The sequence below is a fragment of the Ctenopharyngodon idella genome, chromosome 8 (genome assembly GCF_019924925.1).
Source record: "Ctenopharyngodon idella isolate HZGC_01 chromosome 8, HZGC01, whole genome shotgun sequence".
Classification (NCBI taxonomy): domain Eukaryota; kingdom Metazoa; phylum Chordata; class Actinopteri; order Cypriniformes; family Xenocyprididae; genus Ctenopharyngodon; species Ctenopharyngodon idella.
The window spans coordinates 33,549,053-33,572,862 of record NC_067227.1 but is presented as its reverse complement, the minus strand read 5'-3'; the positions used below and the strand labels follow the sequence as shown (position 1 = coordinate 33,572,862).

The 23,810-nt window shown below is 39.0% G+C and overlaps 2 protein-coding genes across 11 annotated transcripts; one reads left to right on the top strand and one right to left on the bottom strand.

Annotated features, from left to right (window-relative positions):
* Nucleotides 1–119: 119 nt before the first annotated feature.
* Nucleotides 120–9,099, bottom strand: LOC127517381 (GRAM domain-containing protein 2B). Of its 2 annotated transcripts, none has more exons than XM_051902928.1 (14): nucleotides 8,909–9,099; nucleotides 6,826–6,945; nucleotides 6,316–6,403; nucleotides 5,893–5,962; nucleotides 5,700–5,803; nucleotides 5,393–5,488; nucleotides 5,241–5,312; nucleotides 5,100–5,159; nucleotides 4,845–5,019; nucleotides 2,992–3,099; nucleotides 2,824–2,914; nucleotides 2,642–2,743; nucleotides 2,159–2,234; nucleotides 120–983 (listed from the first exon to the last, which is right to left on the bottom strand). In XM_051902928.1, the coding sequence occupies exons 1-14, from the start codon at nucleotides 9,025–9,027 to the stop codon at nucleotides 936–938; spliced, it is 1,329 nt and encodes a 442-aa protein (XP_051758888.1). In that variant the 5' UTR covers nucleotides 9,028–9,099; the 3' UTR covers nucleotides 120–935. The 2 variants fall into 2 exon arrangements, with proteins under 2 accessions (XP_051758888.1, XP_051758889.1); XM_051902929.1 differs by having other exon boundaries at nucleotides 4,905–5,019; nucleotides 8,909–9,096.
* Nucleotides 9,100–12,797: 3,698 nt separating this feature from the next.
* Nucleotides 12,798–22,835, top strand: LOC127517370 (polyunsaturated fatty acid 5-lipoxygenase-like). Of its 9 annotated transcripts, XM_051902861.1 has the most exons (15): nucleotides 12,801–13,183; nucleotides 13,313–13,423; nucleotides 14,789–14,987; nucleotides 15,075–15,156; nucleotides 16,150–16,272; nucleotides 16,425–16,531; nucleotides 16,619–16,791; nucleotides 17,133–17,279; nucleotides 17,389–17,598; nucleotides 18,214–18,300; nucleotides 19,705–19,874; nucleotides 20,007–20,128; nucleotides 21,969–22,069; nucleotides 22,146–22,316; nucleotides 22,399–22,835. In XM_051902861.1, the coding sequence occupies exons 1-15, from the start codon at nucleotides 13,142–13,144 to the stop codon at nucleotides 22,576–22,578; spliced, it is 2,025 nt and encodes a 674-aa protein (XP_051758821.1). In that variant the 5' UTR covers nucleotides 12,801–13,141; the 3' UTR covers nucleotides 22,579–22,835. The 9 variants fall into 9 exon arrangements, 8 of the variants coding, with proteins under 8 accessions (XP_051758821.1, XP_051758820.1, XP_051758823.1 ...); XR_007931245.1 differs by lacking the exon at nucleotides 22,399–22,835 and adding an exon at nucleotides 21,704–21,781 and having other exon boundaries at nucleotides 12,798–13,423; nucleotides 22,146–22,200; XM_051902860.1 differs by having other exon boundaries at nucleotides 12,801–13,423.
* The last annotated feature ends 975 nt before the right edge of the window (nucleotides 22,836–23,810 follow it).

Here is a 23,810-nt window from a genome sequence, read left to right as displayed (position 1 = left end):
GGTGATTATAATGCATGTCTGCAGCCGCTGTTCATATTAGTTTCACATAAATAAAAGCAACAGGGTTTTTGTTTCTCTGTGAAAGTCTGCAGGTTGTTCAAATGTTGTCGAGTCGTGCGTCATCTAAATCACAAGCATCAAAACAAACTTTATTCACTTCAACTGACAATAATACACAGTCTTTCATTCATATCTTACTTACAGACGTAATGAGATTCAGCAAGTGAATTCCCAGCTAACAGGGAACGTTCTCTGAACGTTCTGGCAAGGTTATGAACAAATGTTCTTCCAGTTGATCGTTCGTTATTTATCGTTTTATATAAAACCATTTATCTGGTCTTAAATAATGTAAACGTCACTTTTGGCCACTAATGTACATCGTTCATCTAACGTTTTTTTTTAATGTTACTACTTGTTTCAGAGAACATTCAAAAGTAACTTTTCCATAATGTTTGAAGAATTATAAAAATGCTGGGTTAAAAACAACCCAAGTTGGGTTGAAAATGGACAAACTCAGCGAATGGGATGTTTTAACCCAGCAATTCCCTTAATGTTTTCTCTAACGTTTGCATAACCAAGAAAAAACTTTTTTAAAACATTTTAAAAACTGGACATTTGAACGTTCAGAGAACAGTTTTTGTGGGAACGTTATCAAAACGTTCTTAGAACATGTTTTTGTTAGCTGGGTTACTGTACAGTCTATTCATACAAAGTATAAAATATTCATATAGTTTTATCTTATACTCTTTTTCTCAGTCAAATGAGTGAGAAAACACTGGCTCAGCTGATGTTTATTTTATGTTTAACTTCATTACTGAGATCAGTTATTCTAATGTTTGCATAAAAGGCAACTAGTTCTACTTATGTTTTTTTTTTTCACAGTTCTTAAACAAGAAACACGTTGAAATCATGACATGGTTTTCCACTTCCGTCCGTCAGACGTCAGTCACGCTCTCCATCAGTCTCTGCAGGTTTCTGTGAATCTGGAAAAGCATGATTGTGTTGTTCAGAAGAGTTCATAATCAATAATCACTCATGATCATAATCACTGTGAAATGAGCCCAGCTAACAGGGAACGTTGTGGCAAGGTTCTCTCAAAGTTGTGAACAAACATTCTTCCAGTAACATTGATAGAACGTTCATTCAGATAAGTTTGCGAAATGATAAAATGGAGTGGTTCCTTAATGATCGAGTGACAAAGAAATATTTTTGTTAGCTGGCATTTAAAATTTTATAATAGCCTATTGTCTTCACAACACTTACACCGTGTCCTAACTAGATGTGACGCCGCGACACACGATAAAAGGTATGAAAGAGTTTTTGTTTGTCCTAACCAGCCGTGATGGTGACGCGACGATTCTTTTTACACAAACGGAAAACTTTCCGTATGCGCATGCGCAGACGCGTAGTCTTTCTTTACAAAGTGACATTGCCAACTACTTGTCTGGCATGCATAATACAGCGTTTTTAGTCATTTTCGCGGATCTGTGTGAACGGGGATAATTTTGATAACGTTGTCACCCCTACAAAGAAAAAACTTTTATGTTTTTAGTACATCGTTGTTGTGTACCCTTAGTAACGGTTTCTATTTTTCTGTGACTGGAACAACAACACAAAGTATGGCAATGATAATCACAGGTAATGTTTATGTGCTTTATTTAATGTTAAAAGTGTCTAATGTGAGTTTGAACATCACTTTGTGTGTCTTTTATAGCCGTACTGAAAGCAACAACGGACAATTCACCTCAGATCTTCAAAATAAATAAAAGGAAGCAATAACGTTCAAACTGTCAACTCATTGTGAACAGACAAGTGTATTCGATGACAAAGATTGTTTTAACATTAATAATGTTAAAATGGTGTAATAATCATGAATTTGATTATATAGCCTACTTAGTGCCGAGAGCTTGCCGAGAGAGCCCGCCCACGCGCTCTTCTGATTGGCTGTGATTTTTGATTGACTTTATCGCGTCTCAAAGTCGCGTCGCGTCTGGTGTGGACAGACAAATTGTTTGTCTCTGGAATCTGGTTAGGACACTGTGTTAAAACAAATTCCGTTTAAGCCCTGAAAAACACCCGCTTTCTGGTACAAACAGATGAGTTATAACAAATGTTTGATCCAGATCTGAGTCGGTCGGGTCTGTTCTTGTAGACTAACCTTTTCCAGCTTCAGAAGACTTGCAGAAAGAACCGAGTAGATCTCAGCTGCGTCTCTAGCGTACAGATATTCATCTCTGGAATCATAAACACACGTACAGCGTTTAGCCATGTTACATCTAATATACACAGACCGCAAGACAAACAGATTACATGAAGCATGAAATATTAGAATTTATTCAAAGACTTGATATGAGGTTTTGATGGAAAAATCGGATCATTCTTCAAATGTTATGGGAACGTTACTTTTGAATGTTCTCTGAAAGTTCTGAAACAAGTAGTAACATTTAAAAAACATTAGACGAACGTCCAACTAAAACGTTCCATGAACGATGTATAAATAATGTTTTTGTGCTGATGTTTTGAGAACGTTATTAAAGACCAGATAACTTTGAACGTTCCCTGTTAGCTGGGGATTGACCAAATAACTTAAATAATACAATATAATCAATGATGAAAGCCATTAAATAATTATCATCTTTACCTTTTATGGGGAAACTCCAGTGACACAAGAGACATCAGACGTTCCTCCAGAGACACAATCTTGAAGGCCATGTAACAGGAGGACAACAGCAGGACACAAACCCTGAGAGATCGAGAGCAAATGAAGCTCAGAGATCAGTCTGGAGTGATGAATAAACATGCTGAGATGATGATCAGACTCACAGAGACAGATAGATCAACACCAGAGCGTTCAGAGAGAGAGACACCGGCCTCAGGGTTTTCATGAACTCCACCTCCGCTGATCCTGAAGCTCCTGAAACACACGGCAGAAATCACTGAGAGACTCCAGATCTGTGTGTGTGTGTGTGTGTGTGTGTGTGTGTATTTTACCAGTGTACGGTAAGTTTGTTGTAGCCTGGATTTCTGGTTGCGGATGAGAATCCAGTTCACCGTCTTGTTTAGTCGCTTCAATAAAAGCTTGGGATCGTTTCGGAAATTCTGTGGAAGAATCACATGGAGACAAAAAAATTCACTTTTTAATTGTGCATTTAAGTGTACAACTAAGTGCACCTAATTGTATCTAGTATACTTCAAATCTTAAAAGTATATTATTTAAAAACCACACTTGGAGATACTGTATTATTAATGAAGGCAACTTAAAGAGTTTTTGTTTCCTAACACACTTTTAAAAATTGCACTTTGTAATAATGTCAAATTTAACTAAAGTTTATAAAGTTTTACTGTAAAGTACATTTTAAATCATCATGTTTTAATTTTTTAAAACATGCTTCAAATAAGTGCACTTATTTTGATGTGTTGACTAACATACTAAAAGTAGTGAAATACTGAGGAAGAAGGTCATTTTTTGCAGTACATTTACCATATTTCAACGTCAATAGAAGTAATTATGAAATGACAAGATGTACTGAAGTCCAACGAACTGCACTGAATATACATTTAAATATGGCTGCGAGCAGCAATTATCGGGGTTCAAGCACTTTAAAGCCTTGTGCAAAAAGATATTATGTTTTATTTAACAAGCCTGTAACCATCTCGATCATAGATGGAAAAGACCATTTACAGTAAATACAGGCAATTTACCATAGGAAATGTATGGTTTTTAAAGCTTTTTAACAGTTATCGAGGTTGAGCCAAAAACCTAGGACTAGTTTGGCAAAGTTTTTTTTTTTGTTTGTTTAAATAATCTCCAATATTTAACGAACGATTCGGTGGACAGAGGCGGTCCTAGAGGCAAAGTCGTGGGTGAATGTTGTGGGCGTGATACATGATCCTTTACGTTCAAGACAAATGCACCCCCGGTGGCCGATTTCTTTCAAATTTCTCAAACAGTCAAACAGACCCAGCGAATTTTGTTCCGATCGGCCTCCGTTAACCTTGTCTGATAGCTGCTCAAAATTCATTGGCCGATGGCGGACATGTTTTTTGAGATGCATCAATGTCCTTATAGACACTCATGGCTCCTCAGATGAAGACACTGCATGCCAATTTCCAAGTCAATTGGACTAACGGTGAAGTAGTTATAGCCATTTTCATGTTTTTTCCCCGTTATAACACCACCAAGTGGCCAGTCGCCCTGTCCTTTTTCACGCGACCACAGAATGAGCTCTTACATAAGTGTGCCAAGTTTGGTGAAAATATTTCATTCCGTTCACCAGTTATAGCCATTTTAGTAAAAGTGGCTCCGCCCACTTCTAACGTTTTGGCGCCCCTTAGAGACCGTGAATCGAAATTTCATCTTTTTTTGATAACTATTGACAATCAGACTCTGGAGAATCTCGCTGCACTGGTTTGGTTACGGTCGGGTCAAAATCCTAAGGCTAGTTCACAAAAGTAGGTTTTTCAAAAAATCCAAAATATCCGAAAATTTCACCCTGAATGACGAGCGAATCCGAGGCATCCATTTTGTTTGTCTTGAGCCAAGGATTCCAACGACACTTGAGCGTACGCCTAATGGTTCAGGAGTTATGGGCGATTTCATACTTTTGACCGCTGTAGCGCCCCCGTCAGGCCGATCGGGGCGGCCCTTGGTGACGTCGTAGATGGTGTGAGTACTACCAGCCCTCAAAGTTTCGAGTCTCTACGACTTACGGTTTAATCTGCCCGATTACTTTTAAGGGAGAATGCTGATCCTTGGAAAATGTAACAATTACAATAGAGTTTCAGCACTTGAACCCCTAAATACATTTTAATTTAAGTGTAAACAACATGCAGTTCTTTTTCACCAGGGGATGTGAATAAAGAGCCGCTAACAGCAGACGTCAGAACTTCACTGAAATACACACTCGGCGTTTTCACGAAGGTCGGCGACTCTGGACAGTCGGAGCTGCTGCTGTCGTCCACATGCTGAGCTGTCGGTCTGACCGGAGTGTCCAGATCGGACAGATCAACAGGGAAATCCTGTGCACGGACATCATGAATGTATCTGAATATATCGCAGGAAAACTGATCGATGACGGGATGAGCTGAAACGGTCTTACCGTGGGCAGAGACGCCGGATGAGCTCTCAGAATCTTCTGACTGTTTCCAGGACTCTTCTCCTGCAGTCGGGACACATTCATTCATCAGAAACTATACGACTCAGCTGAACTGAAATAAATGTGTGTGACTGAAGAACTTACAACCAGATGAGGGCACACGGACATCAAAACTTTGAAAGTTGTGTCTCGAGACAGAAACGAAACAAACACATGCTGTAAAAATCACAATAACTATGATTAGTAAAACAGACACAATCACACGCCGATTCACATGAAAACCGAACGACTTTTACCCGCTCGTGTGCTGTAGAAATCACCAGTGCGTTTGGCACCAAGATGGCCGTCTTTGTTTTCTTGATGACAGTCACTAAAGACACTGGTATCGCAATCTGAAAGAAAAATAAACACTGAAGAAATTCAGCTTTGATCACAGGAATAAATTACATTTTACTATATTTTCACATAGGAAACAGCTGTTTTACATTGATCAAATTTTTACTGTACTTTTGATCAAATAAATGCAGCCTTGGTGAGCAGAAGAGACTCTTTCAAAAACATTAAATATCTTACAGAGCCCAAACTTGTAGGTTCTAATTTTACCTTAGTGTCTTTTCCAAACACTTTTGAATGGAAACAAATCCAGTTGTCGGACACAAACAGCCTCCCCTGGTACAGTATGTCCTTCTGCAGGGCGCAGGTGTAACCTGTCACACGGACGCAGGAATATACAAATCAAAGTGTGCTCATTAAAAGTGAAATAATCATTGACAAACATCAAACTGAGAATACGTACTCTGCCTCAGATGCTCATCTTCACTTATGTCTTTAAAAACTTTGTGGTACTGGGAATTAGTGCGCAGAGACTGAAACACAACATGATGGATATTCAGTCAATGTGTTCTAAAGATTCAGTGGGTTATATATGGAAATCTAGGGTTCAGGACTCCATTTTAAAGAACACTTCTATATAAGGAGAAATGTCGCATAATATGTTCATGTTTAACAAGATTTTTTTCTAGTGATAAAGTATGTTTACGAGCTGCTTAATTCATAAAATGGAACCCCTGAAAGGTTCTATATATGAAGCGCCCTTAAGGTTCCATATAGAACCTTTTTTGTCTATAACAGTGGAATAAAAATCACAATTAAGATTGTAAATAAAATCTGTGTTCAACATCCCTCACAGGAGGAGAAACACTGGAAGCAACAGACGCACCTGATAGGACTGCGGTTTCCTGCGTTCACACTTTGATTCGGAGTCACTCTGGACTTGCAGAAGAAGTGAAGGATCAAATGTTTTGGATCTGAATCAAGAGGAGCACAGACACAATGGAGTGAAGCTGCTGTGTGAACGTGATTTAAACTATATCAACACTGCAAAAAATGATGTTCTTCCTCAGTGTTTCTGTCTTGTTTTCCAGCACAAATATCTAAACATTCTTAAATCAAGATACATTTACTGAAGAAGAGAAATGATTGAAGATATTATCTGCCAGTGGAGTCAGAAAAATAATGTTGTTTTCTCTTTGAATTCAGTTTATTTTTCTGCCTCCATTAGCAGATATTTGTTCTTGTTTTAAGCACAAACTCACTTCATTTTGATTCATTTTTCAGTCTTAATATCTTCAGTCGTTTCTCTTCTCCAGTAAATGTATCTTGATTTAAGAATGTTTAGATATTTGTGCTGGAAAACAAGACAGAAACAGTGAGGAAGAGCATCTCTTACCTAACGAGGGTTGGTTTTCTTCTTCTTGCAGAGACGTCAGCTTCAGCGTCCAGCGAGATGAAAGCGTCAGGCCTCGTCATTTTGTTTCCTTCCTCCTCGTCTCCGTTTTCAGCATACTGACTGTGAAAACATGTTCATACAGAAGCATGAATGCATTTTGTCAAACATGAGTTTATGGCAGGGGAAGTAAATAACCAGGTAAACACCAGCACAACAGATCTGAGAAACATCTCATGTTACCTTAAACAGTTCAGATCCTCTGATGATCCTTCACATCTTCTAGAAAACTCTCATTATAGCACTTGCTACCATTTCTTGAGGACTGGGTAATTTATCCAGAATGTTTTACTAGAGAAACACCCGTTCTGTGGTACACCTGCTCTAGTCGTGTCCGCTGCAGTTACGTCACGCGTTATTTAACCCGACCCGTCTCTTCAGTTACGCTAGAACATTCAGCCTGTGGTTTAGTGTTACTGAAATAAGAGTCTTTCAGGAAAACTCAATCTCATGGAGTAAAGCTCAGTTCTTCTGAATGATGAAGGTGTTTCATTCAGGAACATGTTACACTCTAAAAATGCTGGGTTAAACAACCCAAGTTGGGTTAAAAAAATGGACAAACCCAGCGATTGTGTTGTTTTAACCCAGCGATTGGGTTGTTTTAACCCAGCGATTGTGTTGTTTTAACCCAGCGATTGTGTTGTTTAACCCAACGATTGTGTTGTTTTAACCCAGCGATTGAGTTGTTTTAACCCAGCGATTGGGTTGTTTTAACCCAGCGATTGTGTTGTTTTAACCCAGCGATTGGGTTGTTTAACCCAGCGATTGTGTTGTTTAACCCAACGATTGTGTTGTTTTAACCCAGCGATTGGGTTGTTTAACCCAGCGATTGTGTTGTTTAACCCAACGATTGTGTTGTTTTAACCCAGCGATTGAGTTGTTTTAACCCAGCGATTGGGTTGTTTTAACCCAGCGGTTGTGTTGTTTTAACCCAGCGATTGAGTTGTTTTAACCCAGCGATTGGGTTGTTTTAACCCAGCGGTTGTGTTGTTTTAACCCAGCAATTGAGTTGTTTTAACCCAGCGGTTGTGTTGTTTTAATCCAGCGATTGAGTTGTTTTAACCCAGCGATTGGGTTGTTTTAACCCAGCGGTTGTGTTGTTTTAACCCAGCGATTGGGTTGTTTTAACCCAGCGGTTGTGTTGTTTTAATCCAGCGATTGAGTTGTTTTAACCCAGCGGTTGTGTTGTTTTAACCCAGCAATTGAGTTGTTTTAACCCAGCGATTGGGTTGTTTTAACCCAGCGGTTGTGTTGTTTTAACCCAGCGATTGAGTTGTTTTAACCCAGCGATTGTGTTGTTTTAACCCAGCGGTTGTGATGTTTTAACCCAGCGATTGGGATGTTTTAACCCAGCGATTGGGTTGTTTTAACCCAGCGATTGAGTTGTTTTAACCCAGCGATTGGGTTGTTTTAACCCAGCGATTGAGTTGTTTTAACCCAGCATTTGGGTTGTTTTAACCCAGCGGGATGTTTTAAAATAAATTGATAAAATGTGATTAAAATAAATTGATAAAAATAAATAAATGAATAAATACATCTAACTAAACTACATAGTTTACACATTTATAATATTAATATTTCATAGTATTAATTTGGGTCTTTATATATAAAAATATATATCGGTCTTCTAAATGTTAAGGATGTCCGTGCAAGATTGAAAAGCTTTTTTCCACTGTAAAGAACTTTTTGTTCAGTGGAAATGTTCCATGGATGTTCAAGGTAAAAATAAAAGAAGCTTTATTTGTGAGAATCTGTTGTCACTGACTGGCAGTTCACCATCATGTTTAGTGTTTGTCAATACAGACTCAAGACAAAGTCCTTCTGCTCACATAAAGTCAACAAACTCTGAGCTCCGTTCCAACATGACATTTCACAATTATAGGACATATGAATATTTAAAATTGAAATTGGATTCATAACACTCAAAGCGACATCATGCATCATTCATGACTTTAAAACAATGATCATGCATTTCACATTATTCTGTAGAGCATGCTGATTAAAGACAGAAGATGCATGATCGTACCGTATCGACACACATTCGTTCATCTGCTGATGTGGAGGAACGGAGCACATGGGTCGGCCTGCATCGCTTCTGCTCCTGCATTGAAGCGTCGAGTCTTCAGAAACGGACTGTTTCTCCATCAGGATCAGAGTTTCTGCAGCTCCGTTCGGCTGGAGGAGCTTCTGACCCTCAAACAGTGAATAGTTAATCAGTGATTTGCTGTTTTGCTGACTAATACAGATTTAAAGCTGAACAAAAACACACTGTGGGCAAAAGATGATTAAATTCCATCCCACATTTGAGGCAATAATGACTAAACAAATGTAAAAATCTATATAGTCACATATTTATATGCATTTGCCAAAAGATTGGACATTTCTAGTCATTCTGTATTATGTCTGTTTTGCAAATGTTAGAATATCTAATAGTAAAGTGAAAAATATGTGTAGTTCTGGCATGTGCTGCTTTTCTTCAATATCCACTCACACTTTTACATGAAAAACTGAATTTTTTGTTTTGTAAAAAAAAGTTTTATAGATATAATTTATGTTTGTCTCCAAACTTTTGTCTGCCTCTTCTGCATTATGTTGTATTTACCACTCTGAATGCAGATCAATTATGTGTAAGATGACAATAAAAAAAATAATATATTAGAATTAAATACATATTTAAAAATTACCTTGTTATAATAGTGCTTTATAATTAATATATATCGATACAACTCTCTCTCTCTCTCGCTACGTATATATATATATATATATGTATGTATAATGGCGCTCGATGCTATTTTTTAAGCGCATGCTCAAATGCTCATGAAGAAGAGCGCTCGTGCATTCGGCTGAGTCTGACAATGTATTTGCACCTCAGAATGCTTTTATGACATGAGATTAATTTAACAGCCCACAGCAAGAACCCTTGGAATTCGCTTCAACCTTTGCGAACTTTATGAATGATTATTTTATAGAAGCTTCAAGTGGTGTGTGTGAGGAATTGGAAGGAAGCAGAGTATGGCTGTTTCTAAAGCACACAGTGCCATCTGCTGTTGAAAACTAAGCTCAGAATCGATTCGAGAGAGAATTACGATACATACAGAAAATATCAGAATGCATCAATGTAGTCCCAGCCCTAATATATATTATACATCTCTGAAGTAAACTAACCCTGGATCATGAGCTGCTCTGGAGCAAGTAAGCTGCTTTGACTACTTACATAACCTGAAAGTTACCTCCATTTTTGGAACCGAAAGTTGATGTTATCTGCTTACTTTCTTTTAAACATACCCAGGTATGTCGCATAACCTGCTTTCTGTAATACCCCCCTGGCATCAGTTCAATACCAGCAGCAGCCAAGAATGTGTTTCCTTTTAGCGTATGAAGAGGAAACGACACCATTTCTGTGCGCTGACATGATGTTTCATTAAAATTTACTGAGCAAAAGATGATGGGTCACATTGCATTCAACTAATTTGATCCCCCTAGTTATGTGTGGGAGAGCTTGCAGGCTATTCAATATATATTTTTTGGGCCATTAGAAACAGTTTGCACCATGTGATCATGCTGAAAGCTCTACCATCACAATGACATCACACAATCCTCTTGAACACTAATAACAAATTAAAGCTGCAAGCAGCGATGAAAGGGCCCTCGCACCCGGGCTCACCGCCACCCGTTGGCCTTAGGAAAACAGTGAACAGTGGGAAACATGCATGTAAGTGAGTAAATACAAGGGAAAAATGGCAAAGTCATTTCAAAGTGCCACACTTCCTGCTGCCAACAGGTGGCACTTTGACTGTAACTGAATATTGCCATGTAGATGTCATGTAAAGTTTGGAGCAGATAGGACATTGTATGCCTGAGTTACAACAACTTCCTGTTTCGTGGCGTTAATCACATACTTTAGCACTTAGCCAAGTGTTGCATGATTTAACATGTTTCTAGTATGTTTGGCACTTTGTGGCATGTTGAAATGTGTTTCTGGGAGTGAATTACAGTGTAAAGCATGCCATTTCCTGTTGCCAGCAGGAGGCGCTATGACTATCTGAATATTGGCATATAGATGTCTTTAGGTCAGGACTCTTATCACACATGTGAAGTTTGGGGCAGATCGGATACTGCATGCCTGAGTTACAACAGCTTCATTGTTCATGGCGAAAAATCAGACTTTGTCAGGCCGCCACAGACACGCCAATCAACGAAAACTCTGGATCTTCGCAATTTAACATTGCTAAGGCCTTAAGATTAGACTGACCAAATATGATGTGGTTCTGTTTAAATGTCTATGAGGAGTTAATCACAGTGTAAAACATGTAATTTCCTGTGTCCCGCAGGTGGTGCTATGACTCTAACTGAATATTGCAGATGTCTTCAGGCCAGGACTCTAATAAAACATGTGAAGTTTGGGGCAGATTGGACATTGTATGCCCGAGTTACAACAACTTCCTGTTTCATGGGGAAACATCGAACTTTGTCAGGCTGCCATGGACACACCCTTTAGTGAAAACTCTAGATCTTCACAATTTAACATCGCAAAGGCCTTCAGATTAGACTGACCAAATATGACCTTGATCTGATTAAAGCTCTAGGAGCAGTTCGTTAAAGTAGAACGTGTGGAAATGGCAAAAACTGCCAAAATTTTGCAGAGAAAATTCAAAATATCTTACTTCCTGTTGGGTTTACAGATTTTGCACATACAAGCTTTTTTGTAGGTATTGGGCTGTTACATCTGTCTACCGAATTTCATACCTGTACGTGAAACGTAGCACGAAGGGCGCTTAATTGAAATATTGTAGGTGGCGCTATCGAGCCATTTTGCCACACCTAATTCTAAAACCCATATGAGACGTAAATTTTCACCACTTCTGACGCATGTGCAAAATTTCATGAGTTTTTGAGCATGTTTAGGCCCTCAAAAATGTGATTAATTTTGGAGAAGAAGAATAATTGGCCGAGCAATTACAATAGGGTCCTCACACCATCGGTGCTCGGGTCCTAAAAATAAAGCATCAACAGGTGCAGACAGGTACAGCAGTAATGACTTTGATGAATATATTAATTTCTTTACTTATAATATTGATACCAACTGTCTACCACAGTATTGCATCAGACACCGTGCCATAGACCCCCTGAGGAACAATTCCATTCGTTCGCTGCTATAGGAGAGGAAGAATTGTTTAAACTTGTTAAATCATCTAAATCAGTAGTTCCCAACCACGTGCCTGGAGGCCCCCCAACACTGCATATTTTGTATCTCTCCTTTGTCTGACACACCCATTTCAGGTCTTGGAGTCTCTACTAATGAGCTGATGAGTTGAATCAGGTGTGTTTGATTAAGGAGAAATGCAAAATGTGCAGTGTTGGGGGGCTGAATTTGTTGCCAATGACCACAAAATTCTTTTGAAAAGACTTGAAAATTATTTTGGAATTAGTGGAATTGCATTGGCATGGTTCAAATCAAGTAACTGTAGCAGTAAATGAAGAGGCGTCATATCGATCACAAGTTTAGTATGGAGTACCACAAGGCTCAGTACTAGGACCGTTTCTTTTTCGCTGTTATGCTGATGATACTGTGATGGAATGTTTAATTAATCGTTACTAACATTTCTTTTTCTTGCAGGAATAACATTTATATGCTTTAGAAACCTAAATGTTCCCTACACTTTGGCCTAAATCAGTGTGTGTCAGAATCCTGTCCAAATATAACAAAAGGGGAAATGAAAATAGTCAGTTGTTGACTAGTTTGATAAACTCATGACTTTCAGTAAGTGAAGTAATCAAGAAAACCAGATTTGCTTTTACCCAGTAACAGAAGGGTTTGCTGAATTACATATATGAAGACCCAATCACATTGAAGAAAAATGATGTAATAAATCATGTCACCTTTGCCATGCTCCTATTCTATAAAAACTGTTGTATTATTTTTGCTGGTGGGATTTTCTCCAAAACTGGTCTGAGGTCCTCCCCATCTATATTGAAGGCATTGTCTAATGTCTTGTCTGATTAGGTTAGTGGAACACTAAAGATCTTAATCCCAAGTGTTAGTGTTCATAGGGAGCGAGACGTCGTCCGACTCAAAGCAAGTTGTCGCCAGTAGATGTGCTAGAGTTTGTAAGTGTCGATTAGGAGACGCTACACTTAGTTTAACTTGAGTCAGGTGCGTAGGGGAATTTCTACCACAATACTCAGCTTTATATTTCTTTGACGGAATGCATAGTTGATATAAAATATTGGATGACTAGTAACTTTCTACTCATTTACGATGAACTCAAAGTGGCAAAAAAAACCAAAACAATCAAGCAATGTAAGTTGTCATGGCATGTGGCATCCAAATTGTGGAAAGGCTGCTCACTGAAGAGCCAATCTGTTGTACTTTTCCTTCCATATGAGCACAATGTTCACGTACACCGTGTATATCGCCACTGGCAAACAGGAGTTTGCTGGGACAATTGATTATGTTTACCTCACGCTGGTGGGCACGGAGAGATGCAGTGACCGAACCCTACTGGACAAATCCTTCTTTGATCGTTTTGCAAGAGGATCGGTAAGAATGTTTTTTTTTCTAACAATTTCAGAACAAATTCAATGGAAAGAGTTATTTTCATTTATCGAATGAATGAAATTTACCACATAAAGAAGCAGAATAAGTTTTTCACTATTTAAACATGCACTTATCTATTGATATCTCATGATTAATAAGACAATATTATATTACACTGGTTTACAATTTTTTAAAAGTCGTCTGCTTCAGCAATAAAATGTGCTATTTATTATGTATTTTGATGTGTTACATTTTACATCTATGCTTAGTACCTTTGACCTGTCCTGTTTATGTAAAACTTTATAAAGCAGCAAAAGGGTTATATAAATCAAATTTAGTATGAAACAAAAGGCAAAAAACTTTTATGTACATATTTTGGTCCTATTCAGTGTCTACTCAGCGCTTCTTGTCTCGTCTCTTGTATTCATTAAATGGAGCATTTCTTGTCTCTGTCCTGTAAGAATTGATGGGCTCAATTTTCTCCAATGGAGGGAGTCCTCTCTGCTCACTTTGGCTAAACAGAAATGTGTCCCTTTGCAAAATCAAATATTGACAAATAAGAGAGTATGATGCTGTACGTCAGGACCACAGCTCTGCAGAGATTAGCTTCAACCTTAATTAAACACAACTGATCTAGCTCATCAAGTCCTTCAGGTTTATATGAAAACTACAGGCATGTGTGTTAGAGCAGAACTTGAGTTTTGTACTCCTGCTGTATGATTTCTAGAGCTGACATAGAGCAGTTTATTCAGCTTCATTTGACCATGACATATAGGAACTACATTACGCAATACCACCAGCTTCAGGTTGCATCATTCATTATTTTGTCTAAAAAGCAAGTACTGTCATAGATTTCTTCATAGATCCAGTCAAAGATGATTTTAGTCATTTCTGGTTTACATTGAGATCCCTTACCTTTATTACTCACTTATGCTCCGCCATTCCCAAGTCAAGGGTTGTATAGACTGACCCAATAAGATATCTGGAAAACTAGAGACAATCAACATTCATAACAGAATATAGTTAAGCAATACCATATGATTCCCGAATATCAGCACAATTACAATATCAGCACATTTCAATAGTTAACATACATTTTAGACTCAGAATATTGTTTTTGCTCTATTTTGCCAATGGAAATAGCTCCAAAGAAATCTCCGAGCAGCACAGTGATGTTTGGATCAGCCTTTTTGAACAAATCGTTTGACTGAATGATTCAGTGACTCACTTGTTAAGACAATGATTTGCTGTTTCATATTTAAAAGATAATTTCATTGCATACAAATGGTGGGGGGTGGGGGGGAACAGTCCTCTGACTGTTTCTTTGAAAGGGGCTCCGAATTGGTCTAACAGAAGCTGTTGTTAAAGGTCATGTCCTTTGATGTCAGTGTGAAGGAGACCCTTGGACATATTGTACTGGTGAAATTTGAGAAGAAGAAACTCTTGTTCAATGATCAGTGGTACTGTAGAAATATCAATGTGACGTCACCCTCTGGAGACTGCTTCGACTTCCCCTGTTATCGCTGGATAGGGAATGAAAAGGAAGTGGTTCTCCAAGAAGGCATGGGTGAGTCCTGTCCCAACTCTGTTCTCTATCCAGTCCTGAGTGAAGCATGTCACAAATACTCACATTTGTGTGTTTGTGTTCCTGTAGCTCGATTGCCTCAGGATGATCAAACCAGTTTGCTAAAAGAGCACAGGCGCTCTGAACTGCAATCCAGACAACAACTGTTTAGGTTTGATCCCACAGTTACAATCCTGGAAAATATTCAATCATTTGGTGGTCATTTTGGATTTTTTTGTTTGTTTTACAGTTTACATTTACAGTTTAAAGGGGACCTATAACGCCCATTTCACAAGATGTAATATAAGTCTCTGGTGTTCCCAGAATGTGTCTGTGAAGTTTCAGCTCAAAATCCCCCACAGATCATTTATTATAGCTTGTCATATTTGCCCCTATTTGGGTGTGAGCAAAAACACGCCGTTTTTGTGTGTGTCCCTTTAAATGCAAATGAGCTGCTGCTCCTGCCCCCTTTCCAGAAGAGGGCGGAGCTTTAACAGCTCAACAACAACAAAGCTGGAGAATCTCACGCAGCCAAAATGAGGATTGTCAGTAACGGTGTTCAGCCTTACATTGTTCAAACCGGAGTCGACACTGATGGAGAGACTCAGGAAGAAGTTACAACTTTTAGACGTTTCTGAATGGTTAGTGGATAAATTTATGTAGTTGCTGTGGAGTTGATTCAGTTCATCCACTAGCATGTGCCGTCATGTTAATCTTTTGTGCAAATCCAGTGTTGAATTGACCCTCGTTTGTGAAGCAGTCCAGCATAAAATGACGGCATTTACTACAACTCTTCCTCTTCTCTAAAGCAGCCCAACATGGCCCCGCCCCCTTTGTTGTGTTTTCTCGGGGGCGGGGTTTATGTAAATTTTAAAGTTATTGATGTCACCAACCTGGGAAGAAGCTTGTTGTAGTCCCTACCAGCCATTTGTTGTAGTCCTTAAAAAGTGAAATCTCCCTTTGCATTGAAGTGTCGTAACTTTGTAGATGTTGTTTATGATCAAACAGCAACATTACACACTAACTAAAGTTAAAAAAGTCAAATCATATTCAAGGACCTCTTTAAAATGTTTAACACAGATACTGTCATTTAACTTATACTAGAGGGAAAACTTTGAGTATCACCAAATATAATTCTCAGTACAATGACTGCGTTTTCTTGAAGGTGGAAGGAGTGGCGCCCTGGTTTCCCCATGAGCATAGATGCCAACTCAGGCACTGACCTTTATTTGGACATTAAGTTTGATGTAGCAAAAACTGTGGACTTCGATTTGAATTACCTTAAAGCGTAGGTTACACCGTCTGTGTTCATCCTTTTGCATGCATCGCTAACAAATATGCATGTTATGTGACACTGTTTAACAAGGAAATATTTCAATATTTCAAGTGAACCAGACACTGAAAATCTGAGCATCTAGCTGTATTTTTCCTCTCTTTCAGGATTGAGAATCTTGGTCTTAACAAACTTATAAGCTTGTTCCAGTCCTCTTGGATGGATATTGCAGATTTTGGAAAAATATTTTTGAATATCAAGAACCCTGTGTCAGGTTTGTAAAAATGAGCTGTCTACTGACACGCATTGTTTGCGTACCCCTAAACTCACTGGCAGCTGTCTTTATTATTCCCTTTGACAGAATATGTGATGCAGAACTGGAATGAGGACTTCATGTTTGGCTATCAGTTCTTAAACGGCTGCAATCCTGTGATGATCAGTAAGTGCATGAATCTTCCAGACAAGTTCGCAGTCACACAGGAGATGGTGCAGGGCTCCCTGGATAGAGGTCTCACACTACAGAAAGAATTAAAGGTCAGAAAATAATACTTGGCCTGAGTGGTGTAGACAGTAAATTGGCTACAGAGGAGCAGAGACGTGTGATGATGAAGCAGATCAGAGAGGTAGGAGGCTTTGTTGGTGCGAAGAAGATCTTTAAAATGGATCCGTTGTAGGACAGGAAGCCCGTGAAGCTTCTGGGGGACAGGGGTGATGTGGTCACACAGGCGTGCAGCGGAGGTCTGGATGCGCTGGAGTTTATTTTGGATTTTGGATGATGGATGATAAAGAATGCTATATAAATGCCATAAATGAATGAAAACAAATTTCTCCAGTGTCACTCTGTGACTCCAATACTGAATACCTTTCTATTACAGGCAGGAAACATCTACATCGCAGACTATGCGATACTGGAGGGAGTGCAAGCCAATGCCACAGACCCGAATACCCAGCAGTATTTGGCTGCTCCCTTCTGCCTGTTGTACAAGAACAGCCAGAATGAAATCATTCCAATTGCTATTCAGGTGCCTGTAGAAATAATAATATAGTAAAATATTACTTGAAACCAAAAAGTTAGTGTTGGATGTTTTTACCAAATATTATATTTGGGTTTAACTTTGATATCTGAAACAGCTCAGTCGTCAGTCCACTGCTGGGGAGGGGAACACTGTCTTTCTCCCAAACGATAATCAGTACGATTGGATGCTAGCCAAGATGTGGGTGAAATCCTCAGACTTTAACGTACACCAGCTGGTCACGCACCTTCTCAGGACACATCTGATATCTGAAGTTTTTGCCATAGCCATGTACAGACAGCTCGCTGCGGTCCATCCGGTATACAAGGTAGCCATCCTTTAAAAACCCCCTGTGGTGAAAGTCAAGTTGTTAATGTTGTGTGTATGTTTATGTGGGGTTTTTAATATGCTTTAGGACAAACAACGTGCAAATTCAGTCAAACACATTCAACTACATGAGCGTTTACACTACGAAAGCAATCTGGTCAAATGCGTTTTCGACTGCCTCTGGAAGTGGTGGAAAGTGGACAAGCTCAAAACATTTTAGACCCCATTTACATCTGTATTTAGCGCTATCCACTTGTGATCCAATCGACCAAAACGCATCTTAAAACAGGGCCCTATGAGGGTGAGTAATTCATGACAGAAATTTCATTTTTGGGTGAACTAACCCTCTAAAACCGCAGTGTACCAAAGCGATTTGGTTCCTCCCCTGTTTCGTACCATCACAAACACGTGACCAATCCCATCAGCAAGGGCCTTTTCCTGTCAGTCAGTTATGATGAACTATATGCTTTTCTATACAGACTTTCTATATATTTCTAAGGGAGTTTTTGGTGCCTGTGGCACAAACACAGAAATGTGTGGCCTAGAGTGGCTTATTGATTTATTGAAGGCCAGTGCCTTGGAGCCAGTCACTGAAGCCTGCATTTTCTCCTCACAGTTACTGATACCTCATGTCCATTTCACCATTGCCATCAACACTGCGGCTCGTGAAAATCTCATCTGTGAATCTGGGCTCTTTGACAAGGTATCTTTAAACCCTGAATAAACAACTTTTCATTTTCATCTCCGATATTTCTGGTTCTTTCACATGACTTTGAGGTCTGAAGGTGCAAACAATCTTAACCCATCTTTATGACTTTTAGCCTGTGATATTCTGTCATCTAGCTTCTGTTTTGTAGACTTTACTGCACTTTTCTAAAGATATGTCTACTAAATGTAGTCTGAGACAAAAAAAGGGGCTTTCGCACCAGAAGAACATTTTCACAGTTCCTTTAACTATTGCCGGAAGTACCCGCTTTTTGCTGTGTTTGCACTGCAGGAACTGGGAATGATTTTAGTTATAGAAATGCATTTGGGGGGACTTAATCAGCTCCTACTTCAGAATAGGGTGTGACCCAGCACAATAGGAACTACCAGTGACGTAAGTGTACGTTGATTGGCCGAACACATACCATGCAAAACATCGGCACCCAACATTTTTTAAAAAACCGTGTAAACACACACTTTACATATACTAACTAAATATACAGCAAAAAGACAAACATACAAAAAGCTAAAGTTTACGGCATTTACCTGTCGACTTTGTCTGCGGAGTTGTGTTCTTTTCTCAGCCTCGATGATACGTAGCACTGCAAGTTGTCCTAGGAGATTTCGTTTCTTATGCTGCGTTCCAGATGAGGTTGGAGATGGGAATATCGCAAATTAAATGTCCCATTTCATACCTCGTTGAGTTCCAGGCATTCAGATGTCACATTCACATGTTGACCACATGATTTCGCCATAACTAAACGAGAGCATATTGTGTTTTTGTGTCAATCATGGCAAAAACAGAATAAAAACTTAAAATATAAAATTGCTTTGAAAACAGCTGACAAAAAGCAAAAATGAAGGTGTTACTACATAAACTTAATGTTAAAGTTTGTTTTTACATTTATGCTCACTGGAAGCAGGACTTGCCAACATCTTGGAAGTGACGTCAAATGACGCGTCTTGCTGGAGTTTGGGTTGATCAATGTAGACCGAGTTCACAAATCAAATGTTCAACTTTGAGTGGCATTCCAGAAATTTTTTCCAAGAGTGAGATTTTAAAATCCAAATTCTGAGCTGTATGGAACGCAGCATTAGCCCTCCTTTTTGCTCTTTCAATTGCATAACTTATACGTCTACATTCCATCTCTGTTATCATGAAACTCACGACACACAACATAAACAAGCTCTGATCATGGCGTCCTCCATCCCTCCAGTTGTTGAATGTCACGCTTAAATGACATCGCTGATGGCCGGCTTGCATCACTTCAGAGGAAAAATGGCCCTAGGGGAACATTTAGTTCTTGGGGGACCGCCTTGGTAGCTAGTTCCTATAACTGAGTTCTTATAACCACCCAGTGCAAAAGTCTGTAAAGATTCACTGTGTCCTTGTGTTTCAAAGGCTAATAGCACTGGTGGAACTGCAATTGTGGAAGTGGTTCAAAAGGCCATGAAGACTTTAACCTATAAGTCCTTGTGCTTCCCTGAGGCCATGAAAGCTCGAGGAGTGGAAGATCTGCCCAACTACTACTACAGAGATGATGGCATGATGGTCTGGGAGGCAATGAAAAGGTAGCACAAAAATGTACAGATGTTCAAATGCTAATGGTGCAAATGCTTTGAAAAACAAAGAACAAATTAATCAAGCATTTGACACCAAGATTTGTTTTTGAATTTGCTGATTTATCATTTATCTTCCTCCAGTTTTGTTTCTGATGTGGTGAAGATCTACTATGGCAGTGATGAGACCGTTCAGGAAGACAAGGAGATTCAAGCATTTGTTAAGGATGTTTGCTTTGGTATGAAGAATTGTCCGAAGAATTGTGGTGAGTACAGGATAATTTTACTAAAATGTAACTGTGTTCATGTATGTGCAAGCATGCATGTAAGTGTGAATGTGTTACCCCCTCCCTGATCCACAGAGAGGTCCCGGGTTCAAATCCCGGACGAGCCCCCAATTCTCACATGCTTCCCTAGTCTAGGGTTAGGGAGTGGGTAACAAGGGATCTTATGAACAAAAAGAATAATAAAAATAACTTAACAGGCAACCAATAGCTCTCCTCCCCTGTTCCAGAACTCCACAAAAATCACATAGATGTTGTACACCAACAACAAGAAGATAAACACTAGTGATGGCGCTTTCTAAATATGCTGTGAAGCTTCAATTCGGAGTGTGTCTCAAACTGCCAGTTCAGTGTTCAATTCAGTGAACAAGGCTTTGTTACGCCATAACAGCTGATTCACACCGTCTGAAGCTTGGTGCTGACATGACCGTCCTAGTGACAACAGCCAATCACATTACTTTACTGGTGTTGCATGAACTCAAAGGCAATCTGATTGGCTGACGCCTGCATTGGTGCTAGAAAAGTTGAAAACTTCTCAACTTCTGCCGCAAACAACGCAAGTCAACAGAACCCACAATTCAGTTCGGCAACGCATGACGTCACCCATTAAAAGTAAATGAGAAGCGTTAACGCAGACGTCCTGTGTGAATTTCAATGGTTCGCCATTAGGGGGCGACAATCTCTGTGAACCCATTAACCAGCATCTATATATGATTCTTACCTAACATCAGATCAGTTTTATACATTTGTAGACATATATGACACAAATGAAGAGTTGTAGTTAAAAGTCCCTTACTGGTCTGTTTAACCAAGCTCTCCATAAAACAAACAAAACAAGCCCTACAGTTTAATCAAATTTTTATGCATGTTTGGGCTGACTTTTCACTGGATTTACACTGTTTTGACCAGCAGGGTTCACCAGCAAGTGCTGTTTCGAGCGTTTAGAAAAGCAATTGGTTCAACTGATTTGAAATTTCAAAACACTTCATTTCTCCAATCACTACAGAGGAGAAAACACGGACAGTAACAAAAATGGCATCCAACTACCTACTGCTTCCAAAATAACAATCAAATTGTAACAGTTTCATCTTAAATCCCTCCTTAAAAGTGTCAGTGAACTTGATTAACAAAACAGATTAGCTACTTTAGTGAACAATGTGTACTCCAACAAGAAGATAAATACACAACAATAACACACTTACTAACGTCTGGGCAGGAGTACACCGTCTCAGCAGCCTGGAGACAAAAAGGTCTGTTCAAACTGAGTTTCCTCTCCAGCTTCATCCACAAGCCTCCAAATGGAAACAAGCAGTGGATGGTAACTAGAGTCAGCTGGTCTCCATTAAGCTTTGCATTGAGAAGAGAGAAAGCAAGCAAAACACCAAAACATGGCACATAAAAAAATAAATAAAAGTAATTCACCCTTTGCTGGAGGTTTGATTGTGATCTGATCAATCATTTTGTCCGACAAGCAAACCAGAAAGGAGAGTTAGCAGATTAACGTCGGTGGACTTGAAGCTAAACTGCTCATTCATGTTTATTTCATGCTATAACTAGTAGTAAAGAGGAAGAGATGATCGGTTGAACTGAGGCGCTACAGTGATCTGTCACGACACATTAAAGAGACACAAAATGGTATCTATTCTTTGAATTTCTTAAAAAATGACAAAATTTGAAAGCTTTCATACCAAAAGTAATCTGCTCTGTCTCGTCTGTTGGCATGTTTTTAGGATGTAACAAGTGTTTGTATGCTTGCATATGCATTGTGTTTACATCACTCTTAAATGCATACACAAGGTAAACATGTAGCCAATGTTCACAGAGTTTCCGGATTCCCTGAAAACTCGGGAGCAGTTGGTCGAGTTCCTGACTGTTGTGATTTTCACAGCTTCAGCACAACACGCTGCAGTCAACTTTGGACAGGTGAGTTTACACACACTTTTCAGCATGAATATATCTATGTATGGGCTGATATCTGCGTGTCTGTCCTGTGTTTCAGTATGACTGGTTCGCCTGGGTCCCAAACAGCCCTTCCACCATGCGGAAGCCCCCTCCCACACAGAAGGGCCAGGTGGATATGAAGTACATCATGGAGAGTCTGCCGGACCGCGGACGTTCCTGTTGGCATCTCGGAGCAGTTTGGGCCCTCAGTCGGTTCCAGGACAACGAGGTTTGATGACTGATTCTTCAGAACTAGTTTGTTCCTACAAATTCTTTGATACGTTGTTTTGATTTGTGCATATCTTCTCCAGCTGTTTTTAGGAGAGTATCCAGATATGTACTTCACTGAACAACCGGTCATGGAAGCCATTGAAAATTTCCGCAAGAAATTAGCTGAAGTGACCAACATCATAAAGAGCCGAAATAAAAATCTGAAAGTGCCCTATTGCTATCTGTCTCCAGACCAAATCCCCAACAGTGTGGCCATCTAAGAGTTTGCAAACCCTGTTTGTAGCAATTTTAGCCAGTTTATAGAGAAAAGGCAGAGAAAAACTTAACTGGGCTATTTCACAACATGACACAATCAACAAAATAATTGCTATAGTAACTGTAAGGATTTTAGTGCAAATGCTAATCTGGATGAAAATAATACAAAGTTATATATACCAAGAAATGAATGTCTACACAAAATAAAAACAAATAAATGTGCAAGTTTTTGTATTCAATTACATTTTTATAATCATTAGCCAATCATGTAGTTGTCATTTGATTTATCATGTACTCATTTTATTACATAATTTGTGTCATTATGGCCCGGTTTCACAGACAGGGCTTAGCCTAAACCAGGATTAGGCTGTAGTTCAATTAGGATATTTAAGTAGCTTTTATAAACGGTCACTTATTGGTGAGCATCTTGAGTCAAAACAATGCCACTTACATATTATAAGATCTGTCAGAGCAAGTTATTTTCAGTTAAAACAGCTCAAACATGCATTTTAGTCTAGTACTCTAGATTTTATTATTAACTATTAATTGCTTAATTAATTTGTTTGTCTCTATAATTTTTAATTAATAAATCTGTTATTCCTTATTCAAATTTGATCTCTGATATAATCATTGCTGGACTGCCTGGATCTCATTATCTCAAGTTTTTGCATCACATATATATAGAAAACGCAGAGAAAAACATGGCGGACACAGATTTATGATGTTGTGAAGCAGTGTTTTGTTTTTCCATCGCTTGTGCTTTGGTATAATCACACTTGTTGAATTTGTACTGGTCAGACGAAACATGTGCAGCTAAGATTATTCAATAAACCAACTCATCACTTCATCTCCTGCTTCTGCTCTTCTCTGGCTTTCTCAGTCAAACTCTCTGACTGATAGAAGATTGTTTATACAGTTACCAGATAAGAATCGCTGTTCACAGGTTTGACTGGTTTTGGATTCCAGACATAACAGATATCTTCATATCTGGGAGACAGATCTCACATCAGACAGACAGGATTCTGTATTTGGTCTATTTTGCAAATGTTAGAATAGCTAATAGGGAAGTGGGGGGGAATGAGTGCAGAATGATCTGTGGTCGTTTTTTCTTCAATAACTACTCCAACTTCTACATGAAAAACTAGTAAAATTAAAACAATAGTTATTGTTTGGCTATAAAATTAATTTTAAGTATTTAGGCAGAAACCTGTTGATTTAAAGGTTTTGAGGATTTTGA